Below are 26770 nucleotides of genomic sequence, written 5' to 3'. Positions count from 1 at the left end.
TCAGTCTGGTGCCACGAGATGAGAGCAGTCTTAGTGGCGGCGGGGGGATTCCAGGGGGCTTTATCACCTAATCTTTCTCTAATTAGTATATAGTCTCTATTCTGTCTGTCTACAGCTACAGAAATGCCACAGACTCTGGTCAAATAAGATAATACTGAGTCATGAAGTGACTATCTAGTGCTGGTGAATTAAATATCGGTTTTGATGTATGATGTTGAATAATGTCTAATTAATCACCTGTGTCCATTTCTGCCTATTTGCCGTGATTAATGTTTTCTTCTGTCTTCCAGGCAGTCCCTGTGAAGCTGTCTCTGGATGCTCTGCTGCAAATGTCCAGTGCACAGGTGGAAGACACCATGAAAAAACTGGGCTCTAGCATTGAGGAGCGTTCCCGTATCACTGCTGCCCTCTCCTGTCTCAAGAGCGCTACTGACACAGGTCACTGCTAACTCCTTCCTCCTTACACTCCTCAAGCACACTAACCCTTAGTTCCATTCCAAAGGGCTCATCCCTATGCCCTAACCCCTTCAAAGGGTTTACCCTCCGGAGTGAGAGATTTGAAGGGATGAAGGGTGTAGGGGTCAAAAAACCTCTCTTTTTGGAATGGCCTTCTTCATCATCTTAACGAGACGATAAAGAAGGTGCCTTCATCGCACATTTTGCATGCTGGTTGACCCCCCCCCCCCCCCAAAAAAAAAAAAATGATTGGAACAACGAGTAGATTGTGCAAGCTGTGCCTTTTGTTTAACATTAGTTTATTTATTTATTTATTTTTGGTTTATCACACTAAGGCCAAAGGATATTTTAGCTAAAAAACTAATAAAAATTGTACACTAAAATTATACATAAAAATAAAGGCTTATTCAAAATATCAATAAATACTATGATAGTATGTAAATAACACTAACATAACACTGGTGAGCAGTCATTTGAGCCCTGCATTGCATTGATCATCCACCTGCTTCTGAATTGTCTCTCACTCTTTCTGTTTTAGGGGGAGCACTGAGGAAAGAGGGTATCCCGTGGATAGCAGAACCCACTCACCATGACAGTACCTCTGTTGACCCGCTGTCTTGTTCTATGCGTGCACATCAGATTTACAGTCCCAGCACAACCAGCTGGCCCCCTCCTTCTGCTTTGCCTGCCCCTCGTTCCTGTGTCTCTGTTTCTGCCCTACCCTCAACAGACTTCCCTACAATCGTCCACCCATACTGTGATGGGCTGACGGACCCTTTTTCATCCTCCCCGCAGCTGAACCGCTGCACCTCCGGGCTGCTGTCCACCCCTCCACTCACACCGCCACAGAGAAGGTATGGCAAACTAAAGCCCCCACGAACTCCACCACCTCCATCCCGTAAGCTGCTAAACCTCCTGCCCAGCATCACTCTCACACGCAGCAAGAGCCAGAGCCAACTGGCCAACCGGATCGATGACCCTACACCCAACAAGTAAGTTCACTGAATAATATTTTATCTATTACTCAATGGCATAATGATCTCCTCTTAAAGTTTGCTTTGAGATTGTTTATTTTGACAGCTGTATGATGTAGAGTATGACAGTATTGATTTATATCAGTCTGTTGTTGGGCCTTATGGTGACTTTAAAAGTGACTGTCTAGATTGGAGCAAATTTTGCCATTTTACCACAGCAAATATTTGACTGCAAACTAGATATGCATTTCAGAAATTGCAGAACGAAATCCTAGTGCAGGTGCTGGTTCAGTGTAAATGAAATGCCATATCAGACATGCCTTTGTTTTTGTAATAACAAAAAAAAAAATCCAGTTGTAGGTCAGCTACAAATAGAAATACACACTCTGTGGCTATGAATACACACAAAGAAAATTGACCAATCACAATTCAGCATGCAGGTACACTACTATTCAAAGGTTTAGGTTCTCTAAAATGTTTTTTGTAACACTTTTATAGAAAGTTCAAAAGAATGGCATTTGTTTCAAAAATAGAAATCTTTTGTAACATTATAACAGTCCTTACTGTCATGAAGTGAATGAGTCCTTGCTGAATATAAGTAGTATTTATTTATTTAAAAAAAGAATAAAGCACTGACATCAAACTTTTAATTGGTAGTGTATATGCAAGAAAGAAAACCCATTACAATTAAATAAATATAGTGAAACTGTCATTGCTGTCTGTAACCAACATGCATCTATTTGACCATCAGCCTGTGTACTGATTTTTTTCCCCTTCCTGATACAACCTAGTACTCTAAACATGATGTCAGATTCTCAGAAACACTTACCGCATGATAAAGTCATGCAGTAATGAGGTGATGGGAATGGAATATATTATTCTGAATGGTGTACTGTAGATAAAATCTGAAGCATAAGTAAAGATTAAGTGCCAGGGTTATTTTCATTTTCAAAGAATAATAAATTACGGTTTGCATAAAGCTAATGAATCATTCCAGAAATGTTTAAATATAGCAATAAAGTTATATGGACCAATTTTATGATAATTTCATGGTGTTTTTTTGCATTTTGGTATTTTGGCAGTCCCATTCCTCATTCACTTTAATAAGAAGATTGGCCAGGATATTTAAAAACCAAAAATTGACCATTTGTGTTCCACAGAAGAAAGAAAGTCCTACAAGTTTGAAACAGGAAATGATTAATGTTAACATGCTCTATCTTTGTTACACTGTGTGTAAACTGAGCAGGATGCTGACTCTATAAATCCAGAGGAAAGTTATACATTGCACAATGTTTGCTACACATAACACGTTGCCTAACTCAGCAATCATTTGGCTGCATAAATAAAGAAAACTTTTTAGACAAAATGTTCTACATATTATTTTAGGGTTTATTTGTTTTAGGGTTAATTTCGTTAACGAAAACTATGAAGAAAAATGTTTGTGATCTCAACTATTTTGTTTGCGATTGTGGTTGCTGAATACTTTCACTTACTCAACCGCTGTTGTTTTAATAGAGATAATTGTTGCAATTTGGAAAGACTGGAATTTCTATCCGGAATTGCTCTGTTATAATCGGGTGCATATTAAGTGGTGCACAGATGTGCATGTGCAACCAAAATAAAAAATGCACTGTGAAAATAAGTGCAGGCCGCTTACTGGCGTATCAACATGGCTGACAGCTGTTAATGCACAATCACTGTTTAAAGATCGACTAACTGTAATAATGATGAAAATTCATATAAAGAAATCAAACCGTAAAAAGGGAAAAAATTAAATGTAAATATAAGCATTGCAATTTTAGGTGTACTATAAAATAATTGTATTTTTATAATACTTTTTATTTTAAAATATAATAGTATTATCACACTTTTATTTTGTTTATTATTTGATTAAAAAAACTATATAAAAACTATATAAATAATGTGCAATAATATTCTTATTACCATGATTATTTTTTATAGTTAAATTTAATAGGTGACACTATATGTGCAGTGTGAGCACCAAACCTAATCTCCAGGTGCTCTCATGAGAACCAGACAGAAAAAACACATGTGCACCCCTGGTTACAATATTCTTTTGTTTGTTTTTACCAGTTTTCAGAATGTACAGAGAGAGTGCATTTCTAAGTCTTTTTATATTATAAATTTATATATTAAATGGTTTCTGGGCCCCCTAAACAGCAGATTGACTTGTTACCACGCGTCCTAACCTTTATACAGCACGTTGAAAATGTGACTTAAGTTTTCTTTGACTAAAACTAGACTAAGATGCTTAGACATTTAGTTGACTAAAACTTGACTAAACAAAAACAGGACAAGGTTGATCTAAATAGGAAAACTAAAAAGTAAATTTGACACAGGTCTAAGACTAATTTAAAAGACTAAGACTAGTTAAAATTAACACTACGCTGTTCAGATGTGATCCATACTGTTTCGCCATGCCCAGCTTGTGTTCGTTCTGTGGGAGTGGACTGCTGTGTCATCTGAGATCACTGATGGCCCAATTCCAGGCAGGTTTTGGAGAGTAGTTCAACACTCCCCATCCTTCCGCCCCTTTACGTAGCCCCAGAGTTTCCTGTTAGTTCAAGGCCGAGGTCAGACCCCTTCTCAGACTCACTGGCGTCCAGTGCTTGATTATTCCTACTCCTCTAAGCCAATAAATGTCTGCAGGATTGGAGTTCCTCCTCATAATATGCGTGTGAACTGAAAACACCGCTAAAACTCCCTGCCTGTGAAGCTGCACGCCTGTATTTGCACCTCGTTTTTTAAATATTTGTGGTGGACAAGCTGCAGATGAGTGTTTATTTAAAGTACTATAGAAAGATTTTTTTGCAGGGAGGTGCAGAATGAGTCATTATGAGAGCTTTCTGGGAATTATAATTGGTTGCATTGTAATAATTCCAATGAAATGTTGCAGGTGCTGAGAGTGTTAGTGATTTTAGGTTAAATTGTATATGGTTTTTGTTTTACACAAGTTGATTTTAAATGGTTCTGCAGTGTAAAAATTGTTTCATGTACAAATGTTCCATCCATGTAGTATCTCAGGTAACATAAGGTCATAAAAGCTGAATGCCAAAGTATTTTTTAATAATTAAATTATTTAATTGTTATTATAATTAATTATTTATTATTTTAATTATTGATTATTTAATGATAATAATAAAAAAATCCTATTTAAATGCATTAGAGCATGTCACACTGTTGTCAGTATTTGATGTCAGCTACCCAGATACCAAATGTAGTCTTGTGTCCTGTGCCCTGCAGGAATGGAAAGAAAAATAAGCCACTCCTGAACGTGCAGGTAAACGGTGGAGGAAACGGCTGGGAAGACTCACCCTCACGGTCACCACTGTTGTCTGCCCGTTCCCCCTGCATTCTACCAAATACCCCCAGTCACCTGGGAGACTCTGCAGGAGTAAGAAGTAAGTGGTTTTTATTCATTTGCAAATAAACGACTAATGTGTGTGATCCAAAACCTAGTGAGCTCCCTACCAAGATAACATTTTTATTCATCATACTACAGGTGCACTCCAGATGAAAAGGCTACAGTTAGACATCTGTCTTATGTTTGCTTATGAAATATGTTGATTTGGCTAAAGGCAGCTTTACACATATTGTTCATGTGTACAGCATTTCCAGAATGCACTGCAGTGAAAAATTCAGCCAGCCAGCTCTAAAGCTTATTTATAGATCTAACACCAAACTCGATTTTAATCCATTTTGAGTCCAATCCATTTTTCTTTAACATCATATAGACAATGTTGCATCCCACGGAAGCTCTCCACTAATCATGAGAAAGGATATCGGTCTGGATGTCACACACAGGTACTGATCATTGAACTTTTGCTTGTTTTCATTCTTACGTCCGTGTTTGTTTTCCAGCTTCCAACACAACTGAAATTGGCTTTCTTTTTGTGCCTCCTCAAAGGTTTTCCACCAAGTCCTGGTTGTCTCAGACGTGTCAGGTGTGCAAGAAGAACATGATGTTTGGTGTTAAATGTAAACATTGCAAGTAAGCAAACACAGGAATCATTTAGGAAAACCAAATCTGCAAATCAGTATCTTCCTTTTAATATTTGCTTCCATCTCTTTTAGGGTGAAGTGCCACAATAAATGTACCAAAGAGGCCCCTAAGTGCAGGATTTCATTTGCACAATGTAAGATTTCGTACTAGCTGTAGTATACTGTGTATTCAGACAGCTTTGCAGGTGATCTAAAGTTCTGTTCTGTTCTTTCAGTTCCAAACAAGATCAGAAGAACAGAGTCAGTACCATCAGGTATCAATAACCAGGTGGAGCATCCAGCAGAGTCTCATCAGTACGGAACATTACCGAAAGCAATAAACAAAAAGGCATGTAGCAAACCACACAAACCAGGAAGTTGAGAGTCACGGCAGACTAACTCCTCATTAATTTATTAATATATACTATATTTATATTATTTATAATTTATATATACTATTTATATATATATATATATATATATATATATATATATATACTTATTTTTATTATTATTTTACATGAATGAATGATAAATTATATTATAGAATATTATTTTAATAAATTTTCTTTTTAATTATTTTTAAATGATTCATTTGTTTTTGCAATTCCATTTAGTAATGCTAGTGATTATCCATGAAATATGTAATTTTCTTTAAAATACTGTAAGTTTTTTATGTTAAATAATACTAAGAAGAAAAATATTTATCAATATTTATATATTTATCAATATTATCAATAATATATAAAGTAAATAAATGATCAATCATATGATATAAATGATAATTTTTAAAATATATTTTATGTCATTCATTTTAATTTAGATATTTTTGCAATTTCATTTAGTGATGTCTGTGAGTACTCATTGAAACGCTATTTTATAATATGGCATACTTGTTTCAAACATCCATTTTTATATCCTATGTTTTTCTTTTTGGAGTTGTTTTTATTTGTTTATTTTCTTTTAAAAATACATGATTTTTTATATCTTTATATTCATTTTTACAATTCCATTTGGTGATGCTAGTGACAACCCATAGGATTTGTCATTCAAATGCTATTTTATAAAATGTCTTAATTGTTTCAATCCATTTTTACAGCTTATTTGATTGTTTATTTGGAAGGTTTTTTAAGATATGTGTCCCTCCCTTCAGGACCACCCTCCATCACTGAGTCACCCGGACTCCAGTAGTAACCCCTCCTCTACCACCTCCTCCACCCCCTCCTCACCTGCCCACTTCGGTCAGGGCAACCCTCCAAGCGCCACCCCGCCACCCAACCCCTCCCCTAAGGGTCACATTGACAGTCGCTTTCACTTCCCAGGTTAGTCTCGTTTTCACTGATACCACAGGATCTTATTTGCCTCCCGCATGCAAACCCATTTAAACTTCTACACTACAGATGGTCACTCTTTTTGTAGCACAGCATTCTTAAGCACTTCTTTCTTGTTCTTGAGTCTGAAATAAACTCTTCAATGGATGTATACTAACCTACTAATATCTGCTTAAGTAACTCTCGCTGAAGCATAACAAGCAAGTTGTTTAACCGGGTCTTACTCTTTTCCTTGCGGACATTTGTCCCACTCAATAGCTGCCTGCTACTTTCAGCATAGACAACATTTTGTCTTCCCTGGTGAGTTAACAATCCTCCACACCAAAAAACTCTCTGTTATTTACTCTTCAGGCATGGTGTAGGAGTTCCTTGTTGAGTTATCAGTGACTTTTTCAGACAACTCAACTGTGCTTTCCATTCTTGAGCACTTCAGCTGTAGTGAACTCAGCATTTTGAGGTTAAGTTGCTAGTAGTGCTTATACTGTGGTGTGTCGCCTCCTAGTGGTCATCTATGGGTATTGCTTTATTGTTTGCAGTTTTTTTGTGCTTTCATTTCTCTGTGTGCCTCTTGAGGTGTGTTTGGTAAAAGCACATATTATTCACTTGTGCAGTTTATATTGTATTAAAGGGATAGTTCACCCAAAAATGAAAATTCTGTCATTAATTACTCGCCCTCATATCGTTCCAAACCCATAAGACCTTTGTTCATCTTCAGAACACAAATTAAGTTATTTTTGATGAAATCCGAGAGCTTTCTGACCCTGCATAGACAGCAATGCAACTGAAATGTTCCCAGGCCCAAAAATGTATTAAGGACATTGTTGAAATAGGCCATGTGACATCAGTGGTTCAGGAATCACGAGAACGCCTTTTATGCGCAAAGAAAACAAAAATAAAGACTTTATTCAACAATTCTTTGTCGTGGTACTCTCGTGAATGGCGATGGACACTAACAAGGACAAGGCAAGGCACTGTCAAAAGATCTCTGGGGATAAAATTGTGGATAGACACAAGTCAGGAGATGGATACAAAAGAATTTCAATGGCTTTATCAATGCCTAGAAGCACAGTGAAGTCTGTTATTAAGAAGTGGAAGGTATTTGGTACAACACAGACCCTCCTTGGATCAGGGCGTCGCTCTAAACTGGATGAAAGAGCCAAGAGGAAACTGGTCAGAAAGGCGACCAAGAGGCCTACAGCAACTCTGAAACAGCTGCAGGAACTTATGACAAAGAGTGCTCATTGTGTGTATGTGACAACATTATCACAAATTCTCCACAAATGTGACTTGTATGGGAGGGTTGCAAGAAAAAAGCCACTCCACAAGAAAGGCAACATGCAGTCACAACTGAGCTTTCCCGAAACGCACTTTGAAGAAATCCAGTACAGATCACCATCCAAATAACAGCATTCCTCCAGTGAAACATGGAGGTGGTTATATCCTGTTATGGGGTGTTTCTCTGCAGACAGGACTGGAGCACTTGTCAGGATAGAAGGAAAAATGGATGGGGCAAAATACTGTCAAATTCTTGAGAAAAATCTGCTGCCATCTGACAGGAAGTTGTCAAAGGGAAGAAGGTTTACCTTCCAACATGACAATGGCCCAAAGCACACAGCAAAACTGAGCACACAGTGGTTGAAGGAGAAAAAGGTGAATGTCCTTGCATGGCCTAGTCAGAGTCCAGACTTAAACTCCATTGAACATCTGTGGAATGACTTGAAGACTGTAGTCCACAAATCGTCACCACCAAATTTAACTGAACTTGAGCAGTTCTGCAAAGAAGAGCAAATATTGCAAAGTCTAGATGTGCAAAGTTACTAGAGACAAATCCCAACAGACTAAAGGCTGTAATTAAAGCCGAAGGTGCTTCAACAATACACTGACACAAGGGGTGATCCTTTTTCCTACTCAGTGATTCTGTTTTTTTTTTTTATTAATTTATTTATTTTAATGACATGTTGGTGTTATATCTTTCACTTGGATAAGTTGCACTGAGTAAATACAGCTGTATATATATATATATGAAATGAACACTTTTATTCAAGAACACATTAAATTGATTAAAAAAAAGTAACAGTCAAGATATTTATAAACTTACAAAAAAATCTATATTTCAAATATATATATATATATTTTTTTTAACTTTCTATTCATCACAGAAAAAACAGTTTTCACAAAAATATCAGGCAGCAGCTTTGAACAGCAGCTCCTTTTAACTTCAAAACTTGAAGTGGAGTACAATTTCTTGGCGCACCTTTAAATGGAATCTGAATGTTTAATATCAACATTGACGTTTGACATATTAAAATTTTTTTCTCACAGATGTATCCAGTTCCACGCATTCAGATGGAGGTTACAACACCACTGGGTAAGACAAAACTTCTCAATAACTGTGTTTCTTAAGTATTTCTAGAAACGATTTTACACCATGCAAATATGCAAGGCTCAATGGTGTTGGTTCCTCATGGTATGTTGTAATTACATACAGTATTTCTGAACTGTAGTAGAATGACTAGGAGGTTATTGCCTCATCATGAATGAAAAATTTGCGCTAAGTTGAAAAAAACTTTCTCAAATCAATGTTGTTATTAAGTAAAACGAAAACTTTAAAACTTAGTCATTTAGATTTTTGGGTGAACTATCCTTTTGTAAATTATTTAGATCATACTGCATATCATACATAGTGCTGATACTGCTAAATATTTAAAAGTGGTTAGTAAAAGACCACTGAGTTTAGTGTTCTCTCTTCCATGCAGAGAAACAGATCAGTTGGATGGTAACGTCAACCAGTTGTCAACAGGCCAAAGGGAAGCTGTGGTGAGTGCTGCAAGAAAGATGTATTACCCACAGAACTACCAGGAACTGAAAGCATTTGTCGGCTCAATTTCCAGTTCATTGTGGTGGTCACATAATTTTTTTTTTTGCATTCAGTGGTGTATGTGTAGTGACAGAAATACAATACTGAAGTTTTTTAACTTGCATCTAAATTTTGAATTGTGTAAAATCAAATCCAATTTAGGATTATGTGAGTATGAAAACATTTTTAAAATGTTTGGCCCTAGAATTGACTAAATTGGTTATTATATTTTCTCATTCAGGATGAGGAGCAGCAAGGGGATGACGGTCAGGATCAGGAAGGTTCGGACGATGAAAGTGAAGGTGATGAAGTGGATGACCTGCCCAACTGCAGGGGCTACTGGAAGGACCACATAAGCCGTAAGGCCAGCCAGACCAGCGTTTACCTGCAGGAGTGGGATGTGCCTTTCGAGCAGCTGGAGCTTGGAGAGCTGATCGGTAAAGGTCGCTGGGGGAAGGTGTGTAGGGGTCGCTGGCACGGAGAGGTGGCTGTTCGCTTGCTAGAGATTGACGGTAACAACCAGGAGCACCTGAAGCTGTTCAAGAAGGAAGTGATGAACTACCGGCAAACGCGGCACGAGAACGTTGTGCTGTTTATGGGGGCCTGCATGAACCCACCCCATCTGGCCATTATCACCAGGTTCACCTCTCAGCTCTCTCAATGTTGTATCATTCATATACACTGCCCTTTTTTTTTTTTGAAAGAAAGAAATTAATATTTTTATTCAGCAAGGATGCATTAAATTGATCAAAAGTAATATAATGTTACAAAAGATTTCTGTTTCAAATAAATGTTTTTCTTTCTCTTCATTATCCTGAATAGAATGCATCACAATTTTCCACAAAAATATTAAGCAGCACAGCTGATAATAAGAAGAAATGTTTCTTAAGCACCAAATCAGAATATTAGAATGATTTCTGAAGGATCATGTGACACTGAAGACTGGAGTAATGGCTGCTGAAAATTCAGTTTTTCCATCATAAAGTATATTAAAATAGAAAACAGTTATTTTAAATGTATATCAATAAATGCAGCCTAAATGAGCATTAGTGGCTTTATTATCAGACATGTAGATATTAGAGACTTTATTAGAGACATAAAAAATTATTACTGATTCCAAAATGTTGAACAGTAGTGTATGTTTTGAATGTGTAATATTTACATTTAGCGGACGCTTTTATCCAAAGCGACTTATAATTGAGGAATACAACAAGCGATTCATCATAAAGAGGCAAATAGACACAGGAAGTGCTTGTAATACAAAGTTTCAGACATTGTTCAAATTAGTACAAGTACTAAACGAGGGGATTAAGGAAAGCGAAAGCAAAGCTTTTTTTCACATTTTGTGATATTATATAAGAGCATTTGTGTTTTGATTGTAATCTACAGTATTTATGTTGTCCTCCTGCAGCTTGTGTAAAGGACGGACGCTCTACTCAGTTGTCAGGGACTCTAAACTTGACATCAACAAGATAAGACAAATCGCTCAGGAAATCGTAAAGGTATGAAGCATCACATGTAATACATTTCTATGAAGCATCACATGTAATACATGTTCTTGGCTTTATTTTGAATAATTTATCAGTGCAGTCTTCGTAGTTTTTCTTAAAAATGTAATAAATTTAACTTTCATTATATCATAAACTTTGCTTCTTGAGCTCAAATCACATTAAAACACTGTTTTAACTGTTTCGTTTTGCTTTGTGTTTTTACCTTTTACAGGGAATGGGTTACCTCCATGCAAAGGGAATTGTGCACAAAGATTTGAAGTCAAAGAATGTTTTTTATGATTCAAACAAAGTTGTCATCACAGATTTCGGTCTGTTTGGGATGTCTGGAGTGGTCCAAGAGGACAGGTAGGGTGCATGTCATTACTCCAGTGTTATGATAAATTAAAATAGTCTTATTATACAGTATGCTTTAAGAACTTCATTAACATTTGTGTTTGTTTGTAGGCGGGAAAATGAACTGAAGCTGCCACGAGGGTGGATCTATTACCTGGCTCCAGAGATTGTGCAAAAGATGGCACCAGGAAACCAAGAAGACTGTTTGCCCTTTTCAAAAGCTGCTGATGTTTACGCTTTTGGGTAAAAAGCACATCTCTTTTCCTACATCTGCATCACAAATACAGTGCCTCTAATGCAAACATTTGGTTTTGGTGTTAACGTTTCATTTGTGCTTTAAAAAAAAAAAAAAAACTCCCAAAAACAAAGCAAATACTTTTTCTAGTCCTTCATTTTAAAGGCTTTAATGAAATCAAATTAGAATATTTTGCAAGCCAACACTGAAGTTGATCAGTTGACTTTGAATGTATCTGTCTCAGCACTATCTGGTATGAACTCCAGGCCAAAGAATGGCCCATCATGAACCAGCCGACTGAAGTTTTGATCTATCAGCTGGGAAGTGGAGAAGGCATCAGAACATTACTAACCCAGAAGGGTACAAGCTTAGGCAAGGAGGTTACGGTGAGTCCAGCCCTGGTATATTATTATAATATATATATATATATGTATGTATGTATGTATGTACATGTATATGTATTTATATATTATATAATGTATTAAATTAAATTGTATAGATAGATAGCTAGATATAAAAAGTGAATAAAGTAACATGGTCATTGTACTCGCACTGCAGGAGATCGTGTCAGCCTGCTGGTCCTTTAAGATTGAGGACAGACCAACATTCACTCAGCTGTCAGACTTACTAGAGAAGCTGCCAAAGCTCAATCGCAGACTCTCACACCCCGGGCACTTCTGGAAGTCTGAGGAGTATGTATCCTAGACTGGAATGCTAGCATGCTGCAGATCCCCCTTTTTTTAGGGGGTATAGTTTATGGAGCATGAAATCTAACTGATGATTTGGAGCCGACCTGTGCATTGTTTTGTTGGTTTGTTTTTTTTGTTTTTTGTTTTTTTCTCTCTATTCTGAGCCTTCTTAATTTTACACCATTGGATTTTTAGTGTAGCGAGTGTCAGAAGGATGCTGTGCATGGAATCAACCATTATATATTTGGTCTAACCTGATATCATATGGTGCGGAAAATAACAGTAAGTGGAAAATAATGTGAGTGTTTTTCTGCTACCAAGGTTTTTGCCTGTTATGAATGGTTGGTCTGGTATGCAAATATGTGTGAAGATTTTTGTGATTTATCATTTATCGGTCCTCATATAGAAATTCAGAAGCAGATACTGTTCTGAATATGACTGGTTCAGAAGGAAGGTGCTTATTGATTTAACCTGTTACACTTTGAAGATCTTCATATGCCTAAATATCTGGCCTGTGGTCAGTATTCACCCTTTACATTTAAAAACAATGGTTAGACCGTGGTGAAAAGGGTGTAATCTGAATTTATAATAATTAAAATAATATTAATAATTATATAATTTATGATTATATAATACATTATAATATACAGTGATTAATTATTATTATTATTATTTATCAGTAAAAGTAGTTGAAATCCCTGGAAAACCTTTTATAATTTTTTTTTCTTTAATATTTGTGTGTTGTTTCTGCTGTTTTTTTTTTTGTGGGTTTGTCTCCGCACTGGGGATGGGCCAAACTTGGGATCCCATCTCTGTCATCTGCTGTTCCTGTCTCCATCTTGACGTCTCAACTTTTCTTCTTACCACCAACCTCTTCCAAATCTTCATATTTTACATGTCACTTTATTTATGTCACTGTACTTTCTTCCTTCTGTTTTCTGATTGGCTGAATGTTCAGCGCATGGCATCACCACTGTCTGCGTGAACATTGCAGTCCGGGGCTCCGCCCTCGATGTCCCTACGTCTACAAATATGATGGTTTGTCCACAGCTGCCGTTAACATTAGCATGGCTGCTGCATTTAAAGAAAGCAACTAGTTTTGATTCAGATGTCTATATCTATTCCATTTATTTCCTGCGTGATTTATTGATTTCTTTGCTGATGATCAACAGTGTGTCTTACAAATTGTCTTACAAATTTTTACAATATTCCCCTTTTTGTTGCTTTTTCTTATAGTAGTCCCATCTTTGGCAACTGATAGGCTTTTAAACTTTTGCCTGTTCTAACACTGAACAAAGCTATTTCAGCTAAACTTTGTAAATGGAAAATAAGCCGATAGGATTTCAGCAGTTTTATTGAGCTAGCAGACTAGCCACGGTTTGGGATTGAATGGATGTCAGATGAATGGAATGTGATTTCCATTGCTCTTTTGGAAAGACCTTAAGTTTTTACAGTCCACAAACTTTCTCCTGTACTCTTAAAAAAAAAAAAAAGTGACTTACAATTTCCACATTCTTGCTCAAAATTAAAAATTTGAATGAATAAACATTTACTGGATGCTAATCTGACCTACTGAGCCCTTCCAGAATGGATAATGAGCCTCAAAAATAAGGATCCTGACAAGGTATTTGTAATATCATAAAGAATGAAAGATATTTTAACCCAGCAATATGATGTTCAGGAACTTTTAATATCTAATACCTCTGGTTTTAATTTGTGCGTGTGTGTGTGAGAGAGAGAGAGAGTGTGCATGCAAAGTCTTGGGTGATTTATTTGTGGGGTTATGAATAATGAGGATGTTAAAGACTGCAGTGACTGTTCCCATGACAGCTTAAAGACATTTGAATAGAGAATTATAGTTTTATTTATTGTACAGCTAAGATTTCTTATAGAATTTGTATAAAATTTTATATGTTTCCATCGCAAAATTTTGGAAAGGTACTTTACTCCTGTTGTACAGCTCTTTATATACAAACTGTGTCGAACACAAATTGTACATTTCTAGAATGAGATTGTGGTTTTAATGTTATGTAATTATGAATTCATATTTTTGTAAAGCTTATAGCAACTTGTCTGTAAACACAATGTAATTTTATCCTGGCAGAAATAATAAACAAATGAAACATTTATTTTTTCCATTTCATGAGAGAGAAGGAGACTGAGCAGTGTTGCATAATACATTATACTGTATAATCTTCTTCTAATATTATCTACAGTTATACATATTACACACACACACACATATATATATATATACTGTATATACACACACATACAATCTGTAAGATGTTTATCAAAATTGAAATCAGAAATTACATTTTGTCTTTTATTTAGTACTTCCCTGATGAAGTTATTTGACAGACATTTTCCGCAAATTTACCTTGTTCTAAAACAAACATAGCCTTATGTAGTAACACAACATCAACAATTTTTTTCAAAAATGTTTTTTAGTTTAACATTAATACAGGAGTTTTATGTATTTTTTAATTAAAAAAAAAAACCTTCCTTTGTCTGTGGACTGAGACTACAGTATCTGTATTTGTTTACAACTGTCTACAGTTAAATTCCCAAATTGTTTTTCTGTACAAAAAATGCCACATATTGACCGCTCCTTTGCTGTATAGCTTTGAACATTGCTCTGACCCATCAATTGTCTTATGGCTCTGGTTGTACAAAAATATGAGTTGTAAATATAAATATGTAAATATATTTTAAAACATTCAAATATAAATTGACCTATTAATATAAAGAGTACATTTATCAACACCAGTTCAGCATGAACCAACAAAAATATGCAATTTTTAGTAGGCATTCAACACAATGCATTTAAATAATTGAGCCATCATTAACCATGCACAATTCCGCCGGGGTAACTCTAATCTGTAGCTTAATTTCATAGTGATCAATGCATTGAATAGAGCTGATCCTTATCGTCTGAAATCCCCTTAACCACTGAAAGAATACTATGACAAAGATATCACTTTATGGATATACAGCAAATATGTGGGGAATTATGCTACACACTGGTGCACTTATAAACAGACGTATTATAGCAAACAAAGTTTAATGAATCTCACACCTAAAATACAGCATTATGGTCAGTTCACACTGCCACAATTTTTTTTAAAAACATGCATATTTTGTTTTGTTTGGTCAGTGTGTTCACCCATGTTGGAGAATGGCAGTGCAAATTTACTTTTTTTATGTTTAAGTGCAATTAACATTAATTTCTTAAATAAGGTACATTCCCTATGCTTGCAATATTCAAGTGTTCATGTCCCTGAGTAATATCTGCATGCACCAAAGTCTGAAGAAGACAAATATGCTAGTAGACAGCAGTCCATATGAGAGAGAAGTCTGGTGTGGAACTGACTTCAGTCCAGGTTGTCACAACATCTCTTGATTATCTGTCTTCAAAAACTGCCCTGAAATACAATTCAGACATTTCCAATGATTGTTAAAAATATAACGTGAGGCTGTTACATTGACAATGCTCATTTTGGCCTCAGTGGTGAAGTGTGCAGAAAATTCTGCTGGATTGAAATTTGAACAGTTTTCAAGAGTGCAAATAAAATTTTAAGATTTTAGCACCTTTTATTCTCGAATGAGATTTCCAGCAACAAAGTCTACTTGAACAAACACTTCACTTCATTTTAAGTTTAGAAAATATGATGTACAGAGAGAGAGAGAGAGAGAAGTTACATATTTAACAGACCAATTTAAACAACTAAATGGATCTATATAATTTTACTTCAGACTGGAAGACTGTAACAGGAAATTCTAAAATTAAAAATTGGGAACTTCACTTTACATTACAAAATATTATAAATCTATAGTTACATTCAATGTTAGATTGGCAAATAATTATAATTCTCACCTTCAATGTTCTCTATGCAGAGTTGGCCTTGTAGGACATACAGGACTCAAAAAAATATTTGATATTTATTTGATATGTTTTTTGAATGTGATAAACTTTTGAATGTTTGGGGTTTGAGTCAGATGGTTCATAGCACCTTGGAGATGTTCTTCGACAGGAGGTCTGCTCCAACTCTGCAGCACAACCATCAGCATGGAAGAATACATTACACTGAATGACACTATCACTGTATAAATAACAATTTTAGCATCTTTATTTATATTATAAATTAGGAATATTTAGCACTGACATATGTGTTAAACTTAATGAATATTAATATTTAAATACATTTTTGTATTGTTTAATTGTGTTATTGATTCATTTTAGATGCCCACAAACAGAGAGAGATGCTAGGCACTGTAAAAAGCCAAAAAGCTAATAAAGTAAATGCAGACCCAGTAGCTTGGGTGGCAAAAGCCTCTTAAAGCCTGTTCTCACACAGGGGTGTGTCTACGTGGTGGCCAGGGGTGGAAATCAGTGAAAGGCCTATTATTTAGGCCTAAGACTTAGCCTACTTATAGTCCCCCTGTCCCCCTACAATGTTTTGCACTTCTCAAAGGAGAACGCTTCTGGAGTTTCGATTATTCCGTACACTGTTACACAGAGGTGGGGGACTCGGCTCGAGTCAGATGACTTTAGTCACAAATTTTAGGACTTCAGACTTGCTTGACAAATATTCATAAAAGACTTGACTTGACTTTGATTTGATATTCATGACTTGAGACTTGACTCAGACTTGAGTTCAATGACTTGAAATAACTACAATACATGAAATATAGCCAAAGATATCCGAAATCACAGCACAGTCATTGTCTTGATCTTATGTGTATTTGATTAGACGACGTCATGATTATGAATCAGGATTTTTGTGCAGATTAACATCTAACGGAGAGCTGGTAGTCTTAATGGGCCACTTTCAGTCTCTTTTTCATATTCATCCCATTGTCTTACAACAGAAACAGAAAAATATACCAGTGAAAACAGTTTTATTGAGAATTTGGCTGCATTAAAATACAGTTTGTGAGCAGTATGAAATGTATTTTTTTGCAAGTGGAATGCATTGTAAATGGTTATTCACTGTTTATAAGGAAATGTCAGCTTTTTTGGCAGTAGCATGTGTACAGTACATTGTCTAATAATTGGTTTTCAGTGTTACACTTTGAGTCAAAAGCCTATGGATAATTTATGGGGGTGCATAAAAGAAAAAAATCATACAGATGCGAACCCAACCATGCATACACACAAAAAAACTAAACAAACAACAACAACAAACTTGCAAGCACAACCATGCACACATACACGTGCACACACATTCACTCACAAATATTAATAAATCACACTCATTCAAATCACCCCTCTCTCTCTCCCTCACACACACACACACTCAAACAGATTAATAATGTACATTATAAACAGGTGCAAGGTTTGTGTGATTCAATTATTAATATTTTTTCTTGTTGGTGTTATTCTTTTTAAAAAAAGGAAGAATCTAACTTAAAGGGATACTTCACCCCAAAATGAAAATTGTCATTAATCACTTACCCCCACACAGAAGAACATGCGCAGTTTGAGTTCAGCTCATATTCTCCAAAATTGTACTATGCTGATGTGGAGAGACACAAAAGAGATGACTTTTTCGAATAAATTCATTATTTTAGTTTTCTTTGTGTACAAAAAGTATTCTCGTTACGGTTGCTGATGGCACATGAAGTATTCTGACGATGCTTTTCATACTTTTCGGGACCTTGACACTGTTTTTATTTGGCAGTCTATGGGACAGTCACAAGCCTCCCTGTTTTCATCCAAAATATCTTAAATTGTGTTCCAAAGATGAACAAAGCTTTTATGGGTTTGGAATGACATGGGGGTAAGTGATAAATGACAAAATTTTCATTTTGGGGTGGAGTATCCCCTTAATGATGTGTTCATGTCCCATAAAGGTGATGCCTGTTTGAAGAATGCCATTTGGTGGCATAGAAACCATTTTACGTGAATTGTTTAATAGTTTTTCATGTTTTTCTTCAATGTTTGAGGCATATTGAAACAGCTGTCCCTAAATACTTTTCATGCTTTTGTGTTGGACTAATTGCAGTTACATTTACATCTAAGCTATGTAGTTTTAATTTTTATTTATTTATTTATTTTAGATTTTTAATGTATTAACAACTAAGCTGCAGGGGACACTTTTTGAGTAGAAATGTATATTGCAATTTTGTTTTGTTGCAAATAAAACTCCCATAGTCCATAACTACTGTGGTTTTAAGTTATTTTAATATATAAATTCAGTTAAATCAAACATTTGCATGACTTGACAGTGACTTGCTGGACCCAAGCTACTTGACTTGAATTGCTCGACAAAAGCAGTGACTTGACTTGCTTGATTCTCACAAAAATTTACTTGGACTTGCTTGAGACTTGAAGGTTAAGAGTTGAGACTTACTTGTGACTTGCACATGTGTGACTTACTCCCACCTCTGCTGTTACGCAATAAATAACGTTGCCGTTTGGAAATGGGAAGGATGGAATAAGCTAACATGAAATACAGATATTCCTAAAATATATATTTAGCGCGTGACCTCGCAGCTTATATGTTTTACATGTTATATTTTAACCACTAAGCCTACAGCAGTGGAAGCTGGGCAAGTTCCAAGTTAGTTTTATGGAGAAACCGAAACCCAAAGTGCTTTTCATCGGAAACCGGACATTTGTAGGTGGGTCTTAAATCTGTTTGTCGAGTTAGTCGTTTTTCTTTTGTTCGTCTCTGACCACGCTCTTAAAGCTGCAGGAAAGTTAAAACTGCTAAAATGGCTTTTTATCAACAACAGCCGTTTTACAACCCGGTAAGTGGCCGATTTTTTAGTTTTTTTATGAAAAAATAATCATATGGCGTCATAATAATCAATTGTTTATCAGTATATCTCCTTTATTAGCTATTTTCTTTTTCTTCCTCTTTTTTTTGAGTTATTACATTATTTAAAGCTACTGTGTGGTTTTGCATGCACAATTCAAATTCCGTTATGCAACAAATATTTTAGGCCACTCCAGTACTTCAGTTGTGGGGTTTCTGTGTTATATATACAAATATATTATTATTATGATTTTACTAACTGAACATTTTCACCGTTCTAATAAAAAGTTTCAGTTCATTACAGAGTACGCACGTTGATCAAGTTGTCTCCGTACAGGGTGCGGTGGAGTTTCATGCACGACATACGTTTTATATTGTAACCTAGACAAGTGGCGCGTGCAGTGATCTGTTAAGTTATTTATTAACACTGTTAAACATAATTTTTTAGCAATTTTATTTGCATGTTTTAATTTATGTTGGTTCTTGGTTAATGAGATTTATTGGTGTGGGGGACTCCACCCAACCCTCTCCCCCTCCTCCCTCCGGAGGTCTGTGCCAATTTCGTGTATAAAACTAGCCATTTTAATAATATATTCGTATTGGGTATTAGTTCCTCAGGGCAGATGCAAACTGCATGCAAAAGAGTATTTATGTGTTGTATTACAATTTACATCAACACAGAGAATCCCATTCAGTGGCCAAATCCAGGGAGGCCTGCAGGATGGCAAGGCCATTATCATTAGTGGACGGGTTTTACCAGGAGCTAACAGGTGAGGGATGATGTTTAATGGTAGTTTTCAAGGACATGAAAGTGTTTCATTCTCATTTAGGGTAATAAAATGGATTAAATAACTGTACAATGTTTATTATGGATATTACATACATAATTCTTTGGTGTTGTTCTTTATTGTTTAGTAGTGTAGTGGTATGGTCTGTTCATTTAGATTAATGATCAGAGGCAACCTGAGAAATGTCACAAGACGTGAAAAAGATGAGGAGAGTGTTGTGCAAGCACAATAATTGCAATATGCTGTTTTTCTTTAACTTACACTGCAAAAGAGCTCTTAATGATTTTAGTGGTAAAATGCTGATTTTTTAAAATATTTGTTCACCAGTTCAGGTGGCGTTTGAGATGAGATGATCCGGTCACACCTTCCTTGTTACCCAGTTTTCTCTCATACCTCTCTGTCCTGCAGATTTCATGTGAACCTTCAGTGTGGTTCTCATTCCGGGGCTGATATTGCTCTGCACTTTAACCCACGCTATGAGAGTCCTGGGTATGTAGTGCACAACACCTGCCAGAGCAGGTGCTGGGGCTCAGAGGAACGCAAATATGAATCTCCCTTCCCCCAAGGCCAACCATTCACCCTCCAGATCCTTGTCGAGCAGGACAAATACAAGGTACAAGGTCATTCACTTTCAGATTTCTGTGTAGCATTAATCCAGATGTCATCTTTCTTTTTAATCTGCAGAATGTTAAATAGTTAATTATTAGAAAGGCATTTCACCTTTATTTATGACTTTTATGATGGTTCTCTCTAGATATCTACTAATGGGAGACACTTCATGGACTTTAGACACCGTATTCCATACACTCAGGTGGACACCATCTCAGTGGATGGAATGGTGGAGTTGAACTCTATTGCCTTCCAGAATCCTGCGGTGAGAACAAAAAAAAAAAAAAAACCTTGCCACTGCAGAACTTTTCTTAGAACTAACTTCACTTTTTAAGCTAATTTTGAAATTACATTTTTGTGCCCCAGTGTGTTTTGGAATGGATGTTAATAATCACAAGGGCAGTTCATCACATTAACTATGGAAATAGTGACTGTTAAGACAATTATAATGTTATAAAAGATTTATATTTCAAATAAATGCAGTTCTTTTGAGCTTTCTAGTCATCAAAAAAACTATTGAGCAGCACAGTGTTCAACACTGATAATAATGAGAAGTGTTTTTTTGAAAATATGCACATTTATTTGGTCAAAAATTGTGAAATACTATACACACACACACACACACACACACACACACACACACACACACACACACACTCAATAGTTCTGGGTAGACTCCTGTTGCAAGTGATGACAAGTAAGAGTTCTTAACTAATTTAGTAAGGAGACAAGTTCCTATCTTTGATTCATTCACTCAGCTAATTAATTCAAAAACTCTAATTTGTTCATGAGTATACAAGCAATATTAAAGCAATATCACAAGCAATATTCAATACGTGTGTGTGACTGAATCATTTTAGGCCCACTGTTTGTTTAAATGAGTATTTTTGAATGTAATGTGACATAAACATCATGATTTTTGTTTTATTGCAGCCCTATTTACCTCCACAACCAGCCTTTCCAGTGAGTACTATTACCCTGTACCTGTAAGACAGAGAAGAATATCAGCCTATACTGCATCTCAATGTTGCGATAAGACTGCAACGTCTTTTGAATTCACTTTGTATATTATCTTTCCAGGGTTATATACCACCTCAAGCAGGGTATCAGGTGAGAGGAAAATATGTTTGAACAACATTAAATAAGAATATTATTGTAGTTTTCCTGTCATAAACAACTGTTCATTTCATCTACAGCCTCAGTATGCTGTACCTCCAGGATGTGGGGTAAGTGGTTAATACGTCATGAAATTTGTCATGTGACACCTTTATGGTGATCAACAGAGATCAAAGGTTCTTACCTTTGAATGTTATATCTTTGTCTTTTATGACATGCTCTACAAAACCCACAACTTTATTGGATTCTGCAACCATTAAAATACCTGCAACATTTAAATGAAAGGTTGGGGTGGGGGGAATACTAGAAAGACAATATACTTGTTTTCCCTCATTTGGTGTGGCGTGACAGGGTTAATGTGTAAACTATGGCTCTAGAATAGTATGACACCTACTTCACCACACACACACCTTCCTGTTTAATGTCAGCATTTAGAAAACTCCGTCATTAGATGTTATTCGTGTTTAACAATGCTATTATTTGTGATGATGTTTATGATTAATAATGAATCATTTATTTTAGATCGTTCTGATGTTCTGTGTTGAAAGTGGTCACTAAGGTGCTGTGTTATTTGATCAAGTGCAACATTTCCAGTCTCTCATATCTTTCAGTGACCGCTCATAGATCACATTGTGTTTGTCCTGTATGAGGAAGTGACACTAATACAGTGTTTATCTACCCACAGTTCCCGGCATACCCATCTGCACCCAACTATGTAAGAGCTTTTTATTTAATCCATTAATTATTTCATTTTAGATTCTTTTGCTAAATGCTTATTTAGGTTTGCATCAGTAGACCAGATTTTTGATTTTCATTTTAATCAAACATTTGAATTCAAGTATTACTTGAATTTAATTCGACTAATTTAAACTAGTTTATAATTATCTCTTTATTTTAACTCACATTTAGACTGTCCCATACAAAACCGTCATCAATGGTGGACTTTACCCTGGCAAAAACATTGTCATCAATGGAGTTATCAACCCCAGTGCTAACAGGTTAGACATCAGATGACACATACTGTTATTTTAATTATAACTAATGTTACATATATATATATATATATATATGTGTGTAATATATATATGGTAGAGCATTGCGTTACCAAGCGCAAGGTTGGGGGTTCGATTCCCCGGGAACACATGATAGGTAAAAATTGATAGCCTGAATGCACTGTAAGTCGCTTTGGATAAAAGCGTCTGCTAAATGCATAAATTTAATTTAAATTTAATTTAATATATATATAAATTGGAAATCTGTTCATTGTAAGATGTCTTCTGTTCTTTTTTCCTCCATTAGAATAACATTTAACCTGCGCCACAGAAGTGGGATTGCATTTCACTATAATCCTCGTTTTGATGAGAAAGTGGTTGTGCGCAACACCAATCATATGGAGCAGTGGGGTACGGAGGATCGGTCCGGAGGCTTGCCCTTTCAAAGAGGACAACCTTTTCAGGTAGGCAGTTGTACATCCATGAACATGTATTGCTTTACTGATGATGTTAAAAGCTGTCATTGTTACTTGAAAATAATACTACTTGTGTGTTTTGAATGTGTGTTGTAGGTCGCCATCTCCTGCAACCCCCATCATTACAATGTGTTTGTCAATGGCAAACAAGCACACACTTACAAACATCGCTTCACAATGCTGAACGACATCGATATTTTGGAGATTTGCGGAGATCTGCAGTTGACTTTAGTGCAGGCTTAACAGGGATCTGTGATGTTTCGTTTGTAAGTCACTTTTTAAAGACAGATAAGGGAAAGCATTGCAAATTATTAAAAAGTAGAATTGCTTTTAAATACAGAAAAATGGCTGAGTGTAAACATGAACAGCACTGTGATTTTGCTATTTTGAATGAACATAAAACCCTTTTTTGTTATGTTTAGCTTTCTGTAGTATTATGTAGTAGGCTATGTTATGTATAAGTTCTTATTCTATATAGCCATCTTGAAACTCTCATCACTCTTGCTGCATTTTTTAACTAATAATCTACTAACACAAATAAACAGCGCATTATAATATAAGCCTATATTATAATTCCAATTAATATACCTTATACATCTGTCCAAAATGTCATGAATTATGTCAAATTAAGGAAAGCTAGCCTGTTTTTATTTATTACAAATAGTGAAAAGAACGGTGCTAGTGATGTTTACAATGACTTTTTGGTGTTTCCAAACAACAAGCCCTAATAAGTAGTTGCTTATCTCCATTTTATTTTTTTGTTTTCAACAAACTTACTTTCGTTAATTGTGATTTATTCCTTAAATTGTATTATTTAGGGATATTCACCCAGGCTCTTTTTAAAGATATATGCAGCTTGTTATAGCCTATACATGCCTAATGTGTAGACAAGTGGATTGTGGGGCCTTATTTTGTAATGTCAAAAATGCAAAGAATGTCTTCATATAAACACATCAAATATCATATAGTAACTGCACTGTTAAAAAAAAAAAAAAATCCACCTTTTTTTCTATTTTTAAGTATAATCACCTTGTTTGTACAAGTCATTTCTTCTTGACATTTCAATAGACTTTAAAAAAAAGTTTTATATTACTTTGAAATTGCTCAACTTATTTTGGTGAGTAAATTAAAAACATAAGTTGCCATGAGCTTCTGGTCATTTTTTTTTAATTTTATTTTTTTATACAGTGTATAAATATCCTTACTGTCTCTGTTGATATTACAATTAAGTCACTGTGACAGTAGAGAGCCATCAGAGGATCACTGTGGTCTTTTATTACTGTGAACTTTAATATCTATCAACCACTATGTTCATGTTTAAAAACAATAAAGATTTTTTTATAATGACAGCAGGGGTCACTCATACTTCATTAAATAAATAGTTAATTCTGCCGAAATACATAATAAATGAAACCGTTTTGATGCAATATTATTGATTGTTTATGTTTCTAAGGGTAGCAGCTAAACACAGCTGCTAACCAATCAGAATCAAGGAATGGAATTAAACGTTTTGCACCTTTTTCTTTGGGTGTATGATATCTGCTCTTATCCATGTTTGAATTTTAGCTGTCCAGCAGACAACATTCTAGGTAATTATATCCATAGACGTATATCTATCCAAAAAGCACAAGTATTCCACTGTACAGATATCCACCAATGTTTGTGTCTCTCACACCTCATGCATATTTGGTCATATTATCATCAGGCATCATGTTCTTCATTATCACTGTTATGGCAACAGTAGTCTACATGACTGTCTCTGGACCATTGTTATCTTTGTTTTCTGTTTTTTTCATTTTTTTTGTTTTGGAGGTGTTATTTCAGTAATTTGCATATATACTATGTATAATATATGGGCGGGCTTAAAATCACAGCTATATTTAGGCTACTCAACAGCATGCTTTCTTATCCATAGTGTTATGGCATAGGTATAGACAGTGACTTATATATACATGTATTTGTGTATTAATATGCAGCAATGTTTGTGGCATATTTGGACCTGTTTGGGGTGCATCGTATTTTAGAGGTTTAGGTATTTCGCAACATTTGGGGTATCATGTCACAATAAGTTATTTTATTTTATCTGCCGTGATATTTATGATTGTTATCATTGATATTAAAAACAGAAGTGCAAAAATATGCTTACAGTATGCACATCTCAAATAATCACAGTTACGTCAATCGAGGGAGGCTTGCAGGAAGGGAAGAGTGTTGGATGGATTTTGCCAGATTCTAACAGGTGAGAATTATTTTTCATGTTGCTCTTAAAGGACAAATTAATCTTAGTGTCTTATTTAAAGGAATATTACCGTGGGCTTTGCTAGTTTTGTGCACAGTTTTTATTCTGTGTTCTGCAGATTACATGTGAACCTTCAGCGCGGTTCTGATTCTGAAGCTGATATTGCTCTGCACATAAACCCACACTATGAGAATGGCAGTGCACATATAGTGTACAACACCTACCAGAACAGAAGCTGGGGCTCCGAACAATCCATCAATTAAGTACTTGTAATTAGAGTATATAACATATTAAAATAGGCTACTCATAATCAGACTACAGTTACTTTTTTATTGATTACATGATTACATATTATTCACACAATAACAATAAATGATTCATAATTTATTATTAATATATTATCCCTAATTCCTCTTTTTCATTTTTTTAAATCTCCTTTCTAAAATAGCCAGTCGCTTACATACACTCAAGAAGTCCAATTTGTGGACATTCACACAGAGATCAGTCATTAGTCAGGTGGCTACACAGCATTTGACCACTGGATTTACAAATATTATTTGAGGTTTAAGAAATGTTTCAACATTGCATCAACTACTGATGAACACATTTGTTTTTATTTGAATTATCTCTAAGTTATTTGACCATGTACTGTATTACTATAGCTTTGGAAGGCTTTTGTCTTTCCACACATTAAAATTGCATGCACAAATTCACGTTATTTCTTATTTACACATGTAATGCATACATCCCCAACCCTTTTGTTATCTGAACCTCTTTCACCTAATATATTTACTTGAAGTACCCCTGAGATTTTAAAATAAATATTTTAATAAATACTTTTCTTACTCTTTGTATTTTTACACCATTATGGTACACGATTATCCTTTTTTAAATCAACGTGATAAATGAGTTAGGTCAAAAGTAATCTAAAAGTATCCAAAAGTAGTCTGATTATATTACCTGAAATGTGTAATGTAATGGATTACATAACTCACTACAATTTTTGTCATGCAATTTGGTATCAGTAAGGGATTACAATTTGTAAGTACAGGTCCTTCTCAAAAAATTAGCATATTGTGAAAAAGTTCATTATTTTCCATAATGTAATGATAAAAATTAAACTTTCATATATTTTAGATTCATTGCACACCAACTGAAATATTTCAGGTCTTTTATTGTTTTAATACTGATGATTTTGGCATACAAATCATGAAAACCCGAAATTCCTATCTCAAAAAATTAGCATATTTCATCCGACCAATAAAAGAAAAGTGTTTTTAATACAAAAAAAGTCAACCTTCAAATAATTATGTTCAGTTATGCACTCAATACTTGGTCGGGAATCCTTTTGCAGAAATGACTGCTTCAGTGCGGCATGGCATGGAGGCAATCAGCCTG

At 35.3% G+C, this 26770-nt stretch overlaps 2 protein-coding genes across 5 annotated transcripts in view; both read left to right on the top strand.

Moving 5' to 3' along the window:
* The window catches only part of LOC109103100 (kinase suppressor of Ras 1-like), a 40093-nt gene extending 25578 nt beyond the window's left edge, over positions 1-14515 (top strand). For 2 of the 4 annotated variants that reach the window (XM_042771350.1, XM_042771352.1), the window contains 17 exons: positions 291-438; positions 995-1448; positions 4695-4852; positions 5186-5255; positions 5359-5442; positions 5526-5587; positions 5669-5781; positions 6586-6754; positions 7022-7063; positions 9086-9131; positions 9520-9580; positions 9862-10259; positions 11032-11122; positions 11343-11476; positions 11576-11707; positions 11944-12085; positions 12258-14515. In XM_042771350.1, coding sequence (XP_042627284.1) covers positions 291-438; positions 995-1448; positions 4695-4852; positions 5186-5255; positions 5359-5442; positions 5526-5587; positions 5669-5781; positions 6586-6754; positions 7022-7063; positions 9086-9131; positions 9520-9580; positions 9862-10259; positions 11032-11122; positions 11343-11476; positions 11576-11707; positions 11944-12085; positions 12258-12404 — 2451 coding nt within the window. In that variant the 3' untranslated portion in view covers positions 12405-14515. The remainder of the gene's footprint in view (positions 1-290; positions 439-994; positions 1449-4694; positions 4853-5185; positions 5256-5358; positions 5443-5525; positions 5588-5668; positions 5782-6585; positions 6755-7021; positions 7064-9085; positions 9132-9519; positions 9581-9861; positions 10260-11031; positions 11123-11342; positions 11477-11575; positions 11708-11943; positions 12086-12257) is intronic. The other 2 variants (XM_042771353.1, XM_042771351.1) reach the window with 2 other exon arrangements.
* Positions 14516-18987: 4472 nt separating this feature from the next.
* Positions 18988-23881, top strand: LOC109111643 (galectin-9-like). The gene is made up of 11 exons (XM_042771348.1): positions 18988-19144; positions 19834-19922; positions 20349-20553; positions 20695-20814; positions 21483-21512; positions 21630-21659; positions 21746-21775; positions 22351-22380; positions 22575-22663; positions 22965-23121; positions 23230-23881. Exons 1-11 carry the CDS (start codon positions 19109-19111, stop codon positions 23374-23376), a joined length of 963 nt encoding a protein of 320 aa, XP_042627282.1. The 5' UTR covers positions 18988-19108; the 3' UTR covers positions 23377-23881.
* Positions 23882-26770: the final 2889 nt, after the last annotated feature.

Source organism: Cyprinus carpio, chromosome A15, assembly GCF_018340385.1.
Source record: "Cyprinus carpio isolate SPL01 chromosome A15, ASM1834038v1, whole genome shotgun sequence".
Classification (NCBI taxonomy): domain Eukaryota; kingdom Metazoa; phylum Chordata; class Actinopteri; order Cypriniformes; family Cyprinidae; genus Cyprinus; species Cyprinus carpio.
This window is presented reverse-complemented; position numbering and strand designations above follow the sequence as displayed.

Bases quoted from the DNA above. Each gene is read 5' to 3' on its own strand.
- LOC109111643 (XM_042771348.1), top strand. From the start codon at position 19,109: ATGGCTTTTTATCAACAACAGCCGTTTTACAACCCG. The intron at 22,381-22,574 runs GTAAGAGCTTTT...ACTCACATTTAG, and splicing joins ACCCATCTGCACCCAACTAT to ACTGTCCCATACAAAACCGT. The intron at 23,122-23,229 runs GTAGGCAGTTGT...TGTGTGTTGTAG, and splicing joins AAAGAGGACAACCTTTTCAG to GTCGCCATCTCCTGCAACCC.